We start from the raw sequence: 16172 nt of genomic DNA, 5'->3' as shown, positions 1-16172 counted from the left end.
CTCTCTTCGTTGCAGGACAGAGAGAGATATAGAAGATCTTTATACCCACAGCCATCAGGCTTGATGATGAGCTGACAGACAAATGAATTTCCCTTTGGGGATTAATACAGTAATTTGTATTCGTATTCATAAAATGATTAGGTATTTGGTAAATATTTAATAACTTTTGGATTATTTTGTTTGTTTAAAATAAAAACAAATGACTGATTCACATTCACAATAGTTAGGGAAGATGCCTTCAGTTGTCTCAGGGGCATCTGGCATCTACCTAGTAGTGTAGTCTGTTCATACCTGTGTCACATAGACTATAGTTGGATAGTTTTGTTGTAGTGGGTATACTGAAATATTAATGGATTTTCAGTGGGTATACCGAGCATATTTGAGTATCACTGAGACTACACCACCGCTTCTAAATGAAACAAACAAACTGAACTCGGTCGTGTTTTTCTATTTTACGTGAAGTCTGTGAACGCACCATGACACTGGCAGCAGCAGCTAGCCTACCTAGCCGGCTAACTTGGCTAATCTGATTTATCGCTTGAGTTAAGCACACGTAACGTTAGCCAGGATTACCAAATTTAGTTTTTCCCCATATCAGGTATTTAACGCAATATCTATCTGACAACCAAACAGCCACTCACTTCAAACGATGGCATCGCTCGGGGAGCCTGTTCGGTTGGAAAGAGGTAAACTTAATGTGCTAAGCTGCTGTTAGCTCAGAAATATTTGTTGTGCTACAATGGAAAGACGTTAGCATAACTTAGCTTAGCTGGTGAATGTTTTGGGCAGCAAACATCCACTATTTAGTCGAATAATCTTACTTAAATGCTGCATTAAAGGCAGGTTTGATTGAGCTGTGTTTAATTGTGTCTATTTCTGACGTTACGCCGAAGTAACGATAGTTTTTCACAGCTACATTGTTGTACTTTTCGCCCCACAGCTAACTTGCTAATCTTTGTAACAACAAGGCAAGGCAATTTCATTCGTATCCAAACCTAAACTTAGTAATTATGTTCAAATTAAAGAACATTAATGTACAGAACAATATTTAATGTTGGACTTTGGGGAGGGGACGTAGGTCCCTGTGCGCACAGCTGAGATCTGGCACTTTGCCTTTAGGGATTGAAGTAGGGAGGTGTAAGTTACAGTATAATAAGGGTTATACCAGAAGAGCAGCATTTATGTGTTCGGTGTGACCTGTAATACTGTTGAAGATGAGTTACATTTTCTGTTTCAATGTCCTTTGTATGACGATCTTGTTTGAGAAAGGCCAGATAAAGAATCTAGACTTATTTTTGGATGTCTGAGCATCATATGTCCTGGCTAGATTCATTGATAAAGCCTGGACGCTTAGACAGAAAATATTATATCCCACTTAAAAACATAAATTACTGTGTTTTTTCTCCCTTCTTTTCTTTTAAGATGACACACGTTAGTCATTCTTGAATGTACAGGTGCATCTCAATAAATCAGAATATCATGTAAAAGTCAATTTCCAGTAGTTCAAGCATAGACTGTATAAAGAAGTTCAAGTCAAATAGCCCCAACCCAGTATTGAGTGCAAATGGATGGGCGTACTTTTCAGAGGGCCAACATTTCCATATTAAAAATGCTTTTTTAAATTGGTCTTTTGTAATAGGCCTATTCAAAAATTGTGAGATACAAAATTTTAGGTAGACCTTCATTATATGTAAGATACAATAAATTAGATAAATAAAGACATGAGATGTTTCATTCTGTGTGTAATTTGTCTATATGATGTATTAGTTTCACTTTTTGAATTAAAATTACTGAGATAAATAAACTTTTCCATGATATTCTAATTTATTGAGATGCACCTGTATGTACTTAATGCTTAGTGTCCATGTGACCATGTGGGCTGGGCACAAAAAATGTGCATGACACTTTAAAAAAAATGTATAGCCTGTTTTCACATACAGTTTGTCTCAAAGGGCGAGACGAGCAATGGATGTTGTTATATACAGACAAGAAAACAGTTGGTGGACTGGTGGTTAAAGGAAGGTTCAGTTCATGAAAGCAAAGCAGCATCGATAAATAAATGAGCTTAATATACCTTATAACCTATAAGTATTATACCTCATTAGCAGCAAGAACCACCAGGAGAAATATTTATAGTGCATACTTTTCAACCTCAGTTTTCCTTTTTACAAAATGCTGACATTAGCTCTCGGTGTGTGTCTGCCAACAACACAGTGTGGTTGGACTCTTGGGAAAACCCAGGTTTTTATTTAAACAACACCCCACACACATGCAATGTTTATTTAGGCTGCAGAAAAGCATGAATAGACACATCATGAAATAGTCTGTTCTCTGTTGGAGCTACTGATGTTGCAATTTACAGACCAAGGGAACAATGAGTTTTCTCTCATTACAGATTCAGTAGAATAAAAATATGAGCAAAACCTCTGATAATAGTTGCCCTTCTGTAGTGTACTTCTATAGAAAGCAAAGACTATGCGGGCAATACAATTTAGTTAATAAAGTTGCAGCATCACATTGAGCAGTGAGCAAATGTGGAGCAAGTCAAAGTAATTTCATTTTCAAACTAATTAAAACACATTTTAATTGACAGCAAATGTATCCCAAACTTAATTATTAGACACTCAACATTTGCCAAGTTTAGTCATATTGTTTTTTTGTTTTATATCAGTGCAGACTGAGTCCTGAGAGTCTCTCAGGCTGCAGTGTGAACGTCTCCATTCGCAGAAAGAAACCAGTGAAAACTTTGAAGAAATGTTTTTTTTGTTGTTGACAGATATTAACCGGGCCATTGAGCTGCTTGATAAGCTCCAGAGGACGGGGGAAGTTCCTCCCCAGAAGCTGCAGGCGCTGCAGAGGGTCTTACAGAGTGAATTCTGTAACGCTGTCCGAGAAGTAAGACACTGGGTGTTGTTTTATTCTTTAAACACTTCACTGTGGTATTAATCAGCCCCTCCATTTCTAATATTAAACAATACATAAAGTGGTTAAAAACTCTGGTTGTTTACTTTGTGTTCAGTATTTTGGAAATGTTTCTGCTGGCATGTGATGAAATATTGTCCAACTGTGTCTTGTGTCTCTTTAGGTGTACGAACATGTGTATGAAACAGTGGACATCAACAGCAGTCCTGAGGTCAGGGCCAACGCCACAGCTAAGGTAGACCCAAGTCAAATACCATTTTAACACACAAGCATGCACACATCTCTTTCTTACCTTAATTTCAAACCACCAGTGGAAAACATTACATTGTGTGTTAAGTGTGCTAAATGCAATAAAGGAATACTTCACCCAAAATTCACCAATTTTCTACTCGCCATCATGCCAAGGAAGGGTTTGGAGAACTTTCAGAGTCATCAAAACGCTTTTGGAGTTCCAGGGGGGGTCCGGCTGGCAACAAATTTTCATATAATGGCGGCGGATAGAGTTCACTTTTGAATCGTCCAAAACACACACTATGAAACATCCAGATACCTCCATACTGCTCGTCTGTACTGACCCAAGTGTCCTGAAGCCGCCACATGAAAAAGTTGTTCAGAAAAAAATTAATTGATCTCTGTTTTTAGCCTTGTTGTAGCAGTAGCTCCCAGTGGCTCTGTTGATGTTTGTGCACATGCGCGAGATTTGCTGCGAGATGTTTGATCGTCGTTCTAAACCATTGGATGTTTGATGTAAACAAGGAAGAACATCTCACAGCAAATCTCGCACAGCCACTGGGAGCTGCTACTACAACAAGGATAAAAACAGAGATCAAATTAATTTTTTCCAAACAACTTTTTCATGTCGCGGCTTCAGGACACTTGGGTCAGTAGGACGAGCAGTATGGAGGTATTTGGATGTTTCATAGTGTGTGTTTTCGACGATTCAAAAGTGAGCTCTATCCGCCGCCATTATATGAAAATCCGTTGCTAGCCGGACCCCCCCTGGAACTCCTAAAGCGTTTTGATGGCTCAGAAATTTTTCCAAACCCTTTCTTAGCATGACGGTGAGTAGATAATTGGTGAATTATCGATTTTGGTGAAGTATCCCTTTAAGTTCACAAAGTTTTTAACACCAGTCTTTGTTAATTCGTAGGCTACTGTGGCTGCTTTTGCAGCAAGTGAAGGTCACTCACATCCACGTGTAGTGGAGCTGCCGAAGACGGAAGAAGGTTTGGGATTCAACATCATGGGTGGAAAGGAGCAAAACTCGCCTATTTACATCTCACGGATCATCCCAGGAGGCATCGCCGACCGTCACGGGGGTCTGAAGAGAGGAGACCAGCTTCTCTCTGTTAATGGGGTGGTACGTTTAACTCACAGCATCATGACACACTCCACAAATGCTGATTCTAGTCTGATTAGGTTGATCAGATGAGTATGACTCATTTATTAGGTCTCAGAAATAATGAATATGAGAAATAATGAGTGTTAATTTCAAATAATTAGTTTGTTTATAATAGAAATGTCAGAGTATCTCCGGTGCCGTCATATTAGCCACAACATTCAGCTGTTGTGCGTGCTGCTATGGTTAGGTAGTTAAAATTTCAAGCCAAACGCAATCATCCAATTCACTTAATTGCTCGGATTGTTCTCATTACATGTCCGCATTGCAGACTGTTATTTGATAAATTGAAGCAGGTTTGTGTTCGAACTATGTTTAATCCAGTACCTGTAAAATCCTGAGGTCATTGTTTCTCCTTTAAAGTTACAACATATCGTGCAGGTCTGGAGCTTATAGAACAACTGCCCACAGTATATTGCCTTTTGATTAGAAACCTATAATTAACTTAACAATGGTGGTCTTACGTCTGCGATAAAAAATCTTCTCGTACATCTCTGTGTGTGTTTGTTTGTTTGTTTCCCAGAGTGTTGAAGGTGAGCACCATGAGAAAGCTGTGGAACTCCTCAAAGCCGCTCAGGGCACAGTGAAGCTGGTAGTAAGGTACACCCCCAAAGTCCTGGAGGAAATGGAGTCACGCTTTGAGAAAATGAGGTCAGCGAAGCGCCGGCAACAGAACAACTATCCCCAGTAGGATTTTTCCATCCATGTTGATGCCCAACTCCCATGTCTCTCCTCTTCTAGCCTTCTGGCCATCTGTGCTGGTCTCTTTCTTATCTCCCTGCCCACAAAAAGAAAAACAACAACTTCAAAAAAAAAAACAATACAACAAACATACTCAAGTTTGGTTTTAGTTGCCACTCACACACACTGTAATCTGTGCTTCTATCCCTCTCTCTGTAGCATTTTTAATATCCACCATTGTTTCTCTACTAGACACTACAACTCTAGATGAACACTAGAATGATTATGATTGTCAAGTGTAGGTGATCTCTCACATGTGTGCATTATTTTTGAATTGACAATTTGAATGCAACTTTGAGACCAACTACAGAGTTCTCCTTTGTCTGGAAAGGTAGTGTTTTTATTCTTTTATCACAGCCACTACCAAGTGCCTCAGGGCAAACACATTCATCCTATGTACTGTGTCACTCTTTTGTTCTTTTTAATGGTTTGACGTCTGGTTATTAAACGCTTGTGGCAGGAATTAGTGCACGCTTTTACAACTCTTAACTCTCAAAATTGTAATTTAGAGGAGTTGATGACAGTTTGAGTTCACTAAAAAGCAATAGGTATATGTTCGATAATAAGGGAAACCACTGGACACTCAAACGACACTTGAAGTCGAATGCAATATCTTTAAGGTTTTTCTCTGGGCTTATCCTCTGAGTTTTTGTAACATCATATCACACTATAAAAAGCCCAGCAGGTACTGTAAATGATGTAATGAGGTCTCAGCGACTCATGGACTAAATTCCTGCCACCACACAAAAACACATTTTTACTTTTATCAAAGTAATAAGTCTTCATCACTAGCATGAACTCTGCAGTCAGCATGACACAAAACAAAAAAAAAACCGGTCTGGTTAAATCTGTCTTGATATAAATCAGGAATTTACTAAACGTCATGATCTTCTTTAGCCAGGTATACTTAGTACTTAATGAGGAGTCAATTCCACAATATTTATCTTTCATCTTCACTAAAAACTGCTTGTTAGTGCTGTTTGCATCATTTAGTGGGGTAAAACATTGATAACATCAGGCAATGTCTTTATTTCATAGTAATGCCTAAAATGAGCGTTCATCACTGTTTTGATGAATGAAAAGGCATGTTATCATATATATATAACCACATATGTTATGATATCGCACATACTGTATAAGGCCATTTCATATTCACTAGGACTTTACACAGGGTTTAGGCCGTTATGTTCTGCGTTGTCTGTTGCATTGGCATATTCATTTCTCATTTTTCTGTCTGTTTTCTAACATTTTCTAACTCTGCGGCGTCTCACTCAAAACAGAAAGTCTGTCAATGTAAATGAAGCATCCGCTGCTTTTGAACTTTTATATCCTGGCTCTAAAAAAAAATAAAAAAAGTTGATTGTATGCATAACACCACAGCTGGGATAAAGATGAACATTCAAAGACAAGAGTAAGACCAATACATTTCAATTATTTAGTACAGCAATAAGTTGGAAGATTTTCCTACCTGTGTGTGTGTGTCACTACGTATTTATTGCCATATACTATACCCAAACATCGTTCTCATTTTTCTTTGTCTGCTTTGCCGAAATTTCATTTGCACCCACCCATGTACGTACTTCATGTAAAAACCGCACATAATGTGATAATAATAATAATGATAATGACAAACGTGTTATCTGCTGAATACTGCCAGTCATTGGCAACACTGATATACAGTTTAAAGCAGGCCTGTCAATAACCCTCAATATACTGTATTTGTAGGCCTTTTTCCTCCCATATTTACATATACGACATTTAGTGACAAGGCTTTATTAGTGTATACAGAATGCATGTTCAGCTATCATGCTGAGATTCTTCCTATCATGACAAAATATCCTATGATGTGGAGTCTTAACCGAGAAGTCCAAATCCTACATGCAACATGTCAATCAAACACATCAGGTCCTCATGGTTTTCTTTAAATTACTTATAATTCAACCTAAAATAATGAGTATTTATATTGAGTTTTTATTGCTTTTCTTGCAAAGGGAAAAACTGAGTCAGTTTCAATATAATGTTTGTCTGTTAAAAGCTCCATCTACATTCATTCATCTCATTGTGTGGGACAAAAGCAAACTATCCCCAGAGCTAATTTAATTAATTTCAGAGATTTATTCACAGACGTGTTTAGTTTTCTCAGTAGATGCAATATCCTGTACATAGCATATTATAGCATGCCATAAACTAGGCTTTAGCTGCATAAGCCATACTTTTGTCCAGTCTCAGGATCAACACATCACGTATCTGAGACGGGAAGGGAAGGAAACAATGAAGATAGTTGTTATTTATTTATCTGGTGTAGAGATTAAGCGGATGGTGGGTGAAGTAGCAGAAACATGGGAGTGTGTGAAGCTTTTACCTTGAGCTTCATTCTCTCCTTAAATGGCGTCTTACTGCTGTCGTGACTGATACGGCATAATGAGCTGTACGGTTATTATGACCAAGGTGTCTTGAAAATAGGTCGCTGATGGTTTCTGTTTGCTTGTGTTAGCTGCTTTTGTGGTGTTGTCACTCCAAAGCTTCACTCTTTCTCTCTTCCTTCATTTGATGTTTTTGGTATTTCATCCACTATCTCTTAAAATAAGGTTCAGTAAGGGCAGCTGCCTCTGACATCAGTTGCTCCAACAAACTGTAAATAGCTCATTCAGAAGCAATGAAGAGCATAGATACTTTCTGGCATAAAAAAAAAATAAGAATAATAATACTGTTTTGTGTTTCCGTGACCTGGAATTTGTCCTTTAAAAAATAAAAAAGAACATCACTAAATACACTGAAATGCATCACCAAGTGCTAAAAAATATCATTATCAGTGCAAGGTCAGGTGAAGATTGGATTTTTTTTTTCCCCCTACAGTGGTGCTGTGAATTTTTATTTGAGAATTGGGGCTAAAATTATAGTTTGCAAATGAGTTCCTTATTGGCATCTTACTTTTGTTGTTTGCAGTCTCGATATACGTCCATTATTACCCCTTCATGTCGACACAAAAGTCTGCTGTTCCCCTTAAAAGTCAGGTTTTAGCTGCAGGACTATCTTCATTTTATTGATTTGTATGTTACTTTTAATCTGGATGAGCACAAAGCCCAGATGTATGTAGTACATGTACTCCCTTTAATCTGTGAAAATCTCAGAATTTTGGAACAAAGTATAAAATAAAACACACACACAGTACTGCAAGAACTGAATGCAAATGAACTTATCTATGCAAGGTGTTTAAAAAACCTTTGAAAAACTCCTGTATTGGTGCAAAAATAATAATTTTACTACAGAATGTTATAAAAAAAAAAAAATCCTACTTGACGGCTGTGACGACAAAAGTCTAATGTGCAAATTTTTAAGGACCCGCTGCATTTAAAACACATCGGAGTTACGTAATGTTACAACGAGACATTTACAATGTTTGCTCTCTCGCATTGATCACCATCAAGTTGACAGTGAAGATTTCCATGTGATGTTAGGCTTGCTGTTTAATTTAAGATTGTCAGGATGCATGTAGATGAATAGTGTGGTTAGTAGTAAACCATTCCACGGGCTACTTTTGAGCATACGTTTTTGTTTTGAGGAAAAGAATTTAGCAGAAGAGTTGCGATGTACATAAAAGTTGAAATGTCTTAATATAATGTATAGTTTGTCCCTTGATTGTGTTTTTATCTTACATTAGATATCTAGCTTCACCGATCATGCACCTACACACATGTATAGTAAAATCAGGAGAAAAATAATGTACCGTAATGATGAGACTTGGTATTGATATTGCACAGTCACACTCTCCACTGAATGTCACTGACCATTGTCTAAGTTAGTTGCAAAATTTTGTGAAGTACCTTTCAACTTTCTACCCGTTTTTTCCTTGTCTACATATTGGAATGGCCAATAGAGTATTTTTTATAATAGTTTTCTTTTGATATTTTTCTCAATTTTTATAAGTGGTTTTCCTAAAAAATAAATACCAGGAATGATTGGTACTTCCATTTTGACTGTGCACCGCGGCTACATCAGTGGAGCCTCTCAGAAATGCAGCACATTTCAGAACGGGCTCGTTCGATCTCGTCGTGGCCGTACGAAGTTACAGACTTAAAAAAAAGAAAAAAGAAAAAAAGAGAGGAGCCGTCCGACATCAGTGCTTCTTTTCTGAGATCGGAAATTATCTTCTGTTTCTTTTTAGTACCAAGACCAAACTTGCAACATTTGTGAAAATTTTGATAATGCTTTGAAATGTTTTAGTCGGTGCTTGTTTAGGGTTATTAGACTGTAGATCGTAACGTGTTATTTTTGTGTTCTTTGGTTTGTTAACTAATTTTCTGTGTTACATTGATGTGGAATGTAAAAATGTTGTGATGTAGGACTGGAGGCTAAATAAAACAGTGCTTAAATTTATGACTTTTGGAGTCCTCCTTTAAATTCTTTTACACTCACACACATTTGATTTGTTTATTTCGGTTTCCTGCTCGGCAACCGATAAAAGCAGTGGGATGGACAGCGACGACGCCGGGAACACCTGGCAGAATAATGTTGTGGTTTCTGGAAGCCATAAGATATGTATAATTCTAGTTTATAGTAAATAGTAAAAATAATCACCATGAATTCCCCTCTGCATTTTTTTAAAGGGATAGTTCACCCAAAATTCAAATTTCACTCATTATCTACTCACCCTCATGTCGAGAATTTTCAGAGTCCTCCGTGCCTTCTCTGAGTTACGGGGGGGTCTGCGCAGAAGTATTTGTCCATATAATGGTTGTGAATGTTGCTTTCTTCGTCCAAAAAGACACACCAAAAAACATCCAAATACCTCCATACTGCTCGTCTGTAATGTCCCTCTTGTATTGAAGCCCCGACATGAGAAATTGTTCCACTGGCGTGATTTGCACTGACACAGGAAGAGCAGTGAACTGAGAAACTGGGCGCTTCCGCTACAAACAAGCTTAAAATATAGACTTATTTAATTTTTTTCGGAACAATTTCTCATGTCAGGGCTTCAATACAAGAGGGACATTACAGACGAGCAGTATGGAGGTATTTGGATGTTTTTTGGTGTGTCTTTTTGGATGAAGAAAAGTGGTATCCATTCACAACCATCCCGTAACTCAGAGAAGGAACGGAGGACTCAGAAAATTCTCACAGCCCTTAGTCGACATGAGGGTGAGTAGATAATGAGTGAAATTTGAATTTTGGGTGAACTATCCCTTTAACGTGGTTTCACCCAGATGCATCCCATCACTCTGTGGATGAGAGGAGCTCAGTGGTAGTTCAGGGCTCGTTGCCTGGAACCAAACTGTGCATGTGACAGCGATTCATTAGAGCCGGTTGTTCTCATTACAGCTTGAGACCAGAGCACAGCTGCTGGTTTTCTTGAGGTGTGTGTGTGTGTGTGTGTGTGTGTGTGTGTGTGTGTGTGTGTGTGTGTGTGTGTGTGTGTGTGTGTGTGTGTGAACCCTTTTCCACTGCAGAATCTCTCTCTTAACGTGTGGATGGTTCACTATGTCTCTTCTGGCAACTGAAATCAATCACACCCAGGAGCAAAAACACACAGCGGCAGCACCGGGAGCCGAGGACGAAAGCAGGAGGCCAAACTGGATCAGGAGCCAAATCAGCAGAAGGTGCAAACAAGGAATAAGGATTGATTCATATTGACGTAGTTATAAGACACACACACACACACGCTGAGTAGTCAGAGAGGAAGAACATTTATAGATCAAACGATTCTGGTATTACTGAGAGGTGAGAGTTATAAAAGCACAAACTTCTAATCACAACAAGATGTTAATGAATTCTAAAATAAATTCAGTGATGTGGAAGAGAAAACTTCCTTAAAAGGACAACATGTAAAGACCTGAATGATCAGACACAATCTGGAGGAAATGACAAAAATGAATCAGACGTCCCTGTTTTAAAAATAGAGGCTATAGGACAGGAGTTCGGATGTACATTGGATCTTTTTACTCTAAAAAAGAACAATTTCATAAATGGAAGTGAAAAAACACAAAACAGTGAAATAGAAATTCAGCAATTTAATGTCATAAATTGAATTATTACACGAAAATCAAGAAATTAAATGGTGAATTTATGAAAATACTTTAAGCATATCATTGTTTTGTTTGTTTTTTTCCCCGGTGACAAATACCATGGGGAAAAATGTAAATTAAAAGAATTCCAGAAACAATTAATTAAACTTTTATCCATGACTTACCCATGTGTATACTCTGTCGGTGCACATATTGTTTCATTTTGTGTTCATGAGTGCAGAGCAGCACCATAGCATCCTGAAGTCAACTCAACAAACTAAACTAAACATTTCATTATTTAATCCTGATTTCAGCACGTTAGCTTGGATTAGTAGCTTTACTCTATATCAGGCGTGTGTGTCAAACGTGCGGCCCGGCAGTCCAGTCCATCCGGCCCTCAGGAATGATCTGCCAAGTGTGAAAATGACATATAAGATAGAAGAGGCATAAATGAAATTGCACATATTTTTATCTAACAATTTCAGGTTGTTCATAATGTTTTGTAAAAGGAGAGTTTACAGTTTACAGTTGTGGTTGTACCCTTTTCCTTGGAGTGAAATACGTGTATGAGTAGTTGAAGTGCATGGTTGCAGTCAATGCTTATTTATATGATTTATTTATTTATGTACTAGTAGAAAAATGGTGATGTCTGTGGTGTCTGTCAGATTTTTTCTGTGGGTTGTTCATTATTAGGGAGCCTTTGTTGTTTGTCTCTTGTTGTGTCATGTATAAATGTATGTCTCTTATATGTAAGTGTGAATGTTTATAAATTATGTGTATGTTGTGTGTATGTCGGACCCCAGGAAGAATAGCTGATGCTGCTGCGGTTGCTAATGGGGATCCTAATAAAGAAAAGAAAGAAAAGTTAATTAACTCTTAATAATGTACTAAAACAAAGGGGAAAATTCTAAGTTATTTTTATTTATAGGCTACCATGCTATTATTTTACTGGTCCTGCCCACTTTGTGGCCCCTGAACTAAAATGAGTTTGACAACACCCCTGCTCTGTATTGTAATACCCAGTAGGTGCCATATAGACTGTGAACAGCAGGTGTCGCTGTCGCCCCTTGTTGTGCTGCTCATTTAATGAAGAAGAAACGGAGGTTACTTCCGTTTCCGGCCGCTGACGCCTCTTCCTTTCTGTCCGCGCTAACCTCCGAGTGAACACGCGTTCGCCTTTCTAGCTCAAGTGAGTGTCTTTTAATAACGAAATTAACACACAGATCACCGAGAGAATAACCATTTTACCTCGAGAAATATGTAAACTTGTTGTCTTGGCAACTAAAAAGACCCGATAGAGCGGCTTTCTGGTGATATTTATCATTTTTACACACCGAGCCGTCAGCAGCTAACGGCTAGGCTAGCTGGCGTTAGCGGCACCAAGCACACGCCGCCACATGGGGGTTGAAACTGCAGATATATTGTTTTTATTCGCCCCGTTTTAACAGATTTATTCGAGTACATATAACTCTGTTTATCTGATGACACTAAGTTTAACAGTTATTTACTCTCACACTGAAAAAATGCGGTTTATACGAGCAACAAATCGGCACTAACTGTTTTACATGGTCGGATGCTGCAAATTAAAACTATTAACATTTTTGGTGACACCTTGATTTAAGAAATAATGACAATACAATATGTGTCCTTATGTTATGTAATGGAAAAAAATCGAGTTGGCTCACTTCGTTATCCTTTTCAGTTCACCAAGACTTGATTTCACGCCGTTTACATCTTTACCTCTATAATATTATAATGTACATCTGAGGACCATAACAAAGATATGATCTTCACATGTTTAAAACAAGATGATGCGGCTGTAATTATGAAATCCTGAATGTTTTTACATCTGATAAGAGTTGCTAAGAAATCAAAGCCCAAGACTTTTTTCTTCCTTTTGATTCTTGAAGTAATTGTTTAGTCCTGAAGCACAAAACATATCCTGAGAAATGATGTACACAAAGTGCTCCACATTTGTGATTTTAATGTTTTACCTCAGTTAATCTGAGTGAGTAGTAGAAGTGTCAGGTTTGAATTGTCTATTTTCACCATTTTCAGGATGCGTTACGTTGCTGCTTACCTGCTCGCTGCCCTTGGTGGCAATGAAAACCCCGCGTCCAAGGACATCAAGAAGATCCTGGAAAGCGTTGGCATTGAGGCTGACGACACACGCCTGGACAAGGTATGGGCCGCTCCTTGCTTCCAGATGTTGTGGCTGCTATTTTGCCCAATGGATGGTCATGAAACACTGTGATGCTCATGTTATATTTATTGATCTCTCCGGACAGGTCATCACTGAGCTCCAGGGCAAGAATGTCAACGAGGTGATCACCACAGGTGAGTTTACCACTGTGACACTGTTTGACGTGTTACTAATGAAACATGGCCACCAGACAGGAGTTGTATATTACTGTACATCCCTGAATTCTTCCTAAGTAAAAGTAACTGAGAACTGAATGATAATTTCACAGTAGGTGTAATTACAGAGGGTGGGTGATGCTTTAAACTGCAACTAAGATTGATAATTTTAGATCATCAATGCATATAATGTAGCATTGATGTGTAGGTGTGATATTTCAATACATGTCAAACTTGATGTTTATCACAAATAATGTCCAGTTTTTTTCATATTTCGTTCTATATTTGAACATATTGTTACACTTGTGATTGGGTAAAATATCACAAGTTTTGATAGAAGGCTTTAAGTATTGGTAATAAATAATACATTTGATTTATAATGCATTTTACATTTAAACTCAAATCTCAAAGTGCTATATTAAAGTATTTCAGTATCATTGAATATCAGAAATGGTGCTTTCCTGGATGTTTATTTTAGAAATGATACTTTGTGTTATTCTTTTAATGAATTATTCAGTATATGATGGCCCAGCAGACAGAGGCAGTATCACCTTGGCAAAACACTGTAGAATAAAAGTGAAGGTGTTGTCGCTCTAAGACCAGGAAAGATTATGTCTGTACTAGTATTACTGCAACTAAACTGGCAAATATCCACAAACAGTTTCTGACCTCTATCTTGTTTCTGGCTGCTGAGTTGTCCGTGTTTTCACTGGTGCTTGATGTGTGCCAACTCGTGTCTCCTCAGGTTACAGCAAACTGGCCAGCATGCCAGCAGGCGGTGCCGTTGCAGCCGTTGCCAGCTCTGCAGGTGCTGGATCAGGCGGAGCCGCAGCTCCTGCTGCAGGTGAGCATTGCAGCTTAGCACCTTGTTTGTCCGCATCAGTGACACTTGGCACACGGTGCCGTTACCATGACTTTGTATGAAACATATTTGGCTCATAGAGTTAACCTCAGTTTAATCCTGTCTTTTGAAGTTATGTAACTAATGTAATCTATATGTATAATTTCTATTCAGTTTGCTTGTTTTTAGAGTGGTAGTTTTGGATAAATTTTGTTATTTGCCAAGAGTTATCATGTTGGGGCTGTTGAATAATCTTTGCTCAATATAGCATCATGAAATAATATCCAGTGCTAATAAGAACATATCCTTTTGCAGCTGCTGAGGAGAAGAAGGAAGAGAAGAAGGAGGAGTCTGAGGAGTCCGATGACGACATGGGATTCGGCCTGTTCGACTAAACTGTTTCAAAGGCTGAATAAAATTTATAAAAAACAAAACTTCAACTGTATTAAGCTCTGTTTCATTGCATAATGTCCTCATTAAAATAACTCCTAATGGTATTTAGTAGGATAGACGGTGTCTGTCTGCTTAATTATAAACTGTGTTAAACATTCAAAGTTGCTTTTTGAGTGATCAACAATGTGACTAGTTTAATAAGTCATCCTTAACACCAGACAGATTTTCTTGAATGAACAAAAAGCAATTTAGTTTAATGGTCCAGTGTTGTAGATATTTAAGCAAAATTCCATCTTTAAAGTAACAACGCAGACTATATGGTTATTTGAATATATAGCTTATTTATCCCCAGAGTTAATTCAAGTGTCTTTACTTATAGTTCATCATTCTCAGTGAGACAAGACATTGTCTGCAGCTATTTCTTTGACCTGCCAGTATGTTGTGTAGAGGGGTGGTTGGTGTTGTCTAAGATGTTATGCATCTTTCATTGTGTGTCCATTAACAACAATCGGTCCAGAGTCAGCATTTAAAAAAGCCACTTGTTATCACTGATTGATAAAACAAATAGGATCTCGCCACTGAAGTCAAGGCCTCCTGAGTAAAAGGAGCTGGCTGTTCCTACCAGTAGGTGGCATCAGTCTTCAGGGACCAATCCACTGCACAACTTCAATCTTCCTCCCCTGAACAGTGACTGGCTGAAGGATGGACCTAGACCTCTGAAAGTTGACGACCATCTCTTCGGTCTTGAGATATTTTCTTTGAATGAGACACATTCTGCAGGATTAAAAATCTGAAAGCAAATTTATCAGATGGAAGACCCTGGGACACCCTGGGGTCTGGGGTCTGATGTAGAGTCTCATAGAGGGTCAGAGAGCTATCAGCCAGCTGCCTGCTCTTCATGAATCATGTGATTCAACCATTTGATCAGCAGGTGGCGCTATTAAACATTTCATGGTCCACACTTACACACAGAAGGCCTCATGTCCTCATGTTTGACACTGTTAAAAACAGTATTGATCATCCGTGAAGACATGGACAAAGTCATGTTGGCTTGAAAGTGAGAAGAACTCATACATCATAATAAAATGAGATGGAGCAGAGAGAAGCCATGGTCATAGATCAGATATATTCAGGTCAGCTCAGATCATTAAATTAAGGTTCAAGGGTCAACATCCTCCTGAATGTCAATTATTTACAGCAGCTTAATGATCTATAGATTACACAGGGAATTTTAATAGCACCGAGTTCTTATAACCCTGCATGCCCTCACTTTAGATGAACATGACACAATCAGACTGCACATATGGAAACATCAGACCTTTAATCAGGTTTTAAACCTTTGGTCCACGTGCAGCAGCGTGTTCCACTGACACTGAGCATTATGATCTACAGCAACGTACCACACCGTGTCCCCAAACATGTCTGTTCTAATAGAGGAGGACTGAATTACTCAAACCACATTTAACTGTGAGTGCTCACAGACCTGATTACATTATCTAGTTGCTCTGTCCTGAAA

General features: G+C 38.3%; 2 protein-coding genes across 3 annotated transcripts; both read left to right on the top strand.

The window, feature by feature from the left end:
* Window positions 1–462: 462 nt before the first annotated feature.
* On the top strand, window positions 463–5124 carry lin7c (lin-7 homolog C (C. elegans)). Its single transcript, XM_085759001.1, has 5 exons — window positions 463–686; window positions 2777–2895; window positions 3086–3157; window positions 4073–4282; window positions 4845–5124. The coding sequence occupies exons 1-5, from the start codon at window positions 650–652 to the stop codon at window positions 5010–5012; spliced, it is 606 nt and encodes a 201-aa protein (XP_085615127.1). The 5' UTR covers window positions 463–649; the 3' UTR covers window positions 5013–5124.
* A 7098-nt stretch (window positions 5125–12222) lies between these two features.
* Window positions 12223–14697, top strand: LOC146989532 (large ribosomal subunit protein P2-like). 2 transcript variants are annotated; one of them, XM_085758987.1, is made up of 5 exons: window positions 12223–12253; window positions 13123–13246; window positions 13353–13401; window positions 14168–14266; window positions 14582–14697. In XM_085758987.1, exons 2-5 carry the CDS (start codon window positions 13124–13126, stop codon window positions 14656–14658), a joined length of 348 nt encoding a protein of 115 aa, XP_085615113.1. In that variant the 5' UTR covers window positions 12223–12253; window position 13123; the 3' UTR covers window positions 14659–14697. The 2 variants fall into 2 exon arrangements, with proteins under 2 accessions (XP_085615113.1, XP_085615106.1); XM_085758980.1 differs by having other exon boundaries at window positions 14579–14697.
* The last annotated feature ends 1475 nt before the right edge of the window (window positions 14698–16172 follow it).

Source organism: Trachurus japonicus, chromosome 3 (assembly GCF_045865225.1).
Source record: "Trachurus japonicus isolate A0001 chromosome 3, Traja_1.0".
Lineage (NCBI taxonomy): Eukaryota > Metazoa > Chordata > Actinopteri > Carangiformes > Carangidae > Trachurus > Trachurus japonicus.
The sequence above is the reverse complement of the archived record's forward strand: the minus strand, read 5'-3'. Positions and strand labels throughout refer to the sequence as shown.

Coding starts and splice junctions, on each gene's coding strand:
- lin7c (XM_085759001.1), top strand. CDS start 650: ATGGCATCGCTCGGGGAGCCTGTTCGGTTGGAAAGAG. Junction 2,896..3,085: donor TCTGTAACGCTGTCCGAGAA/GTAAGACACTGG, acceptor GTGTCTCTTTAG/GTGTACGAACATGTGTATGA. Junction 3,158..4,072: donor GGGCCAACGCCACAGCTAAG/GTAGACCCAAGT, acceptor GTTAATTCGTAG/GCTACTGTGGCTGCTTTTGC.
- LOC146989532 (XM_085758980.1), top strand. CDS start 13,124: ATGCGTTACGTTGCTGCTTACCTGCTCGCTGCCCTTGGTGGCAATGAA. Junction 13,402..14,167: donor CAACGAGGTGATCACCACAG/GTGAGTTTACCA, acceptor GTGTCTCCTCAG/GTTACAGCAAACTGGCCAGC. Junction 14,267..14,578: donor AGCCGCAGCTCCTGCTGCAG/GTGAGCATTGCA, acceptor ATCCTTTTGCAG/CTGCTGAGGAGAAGAAGGAA.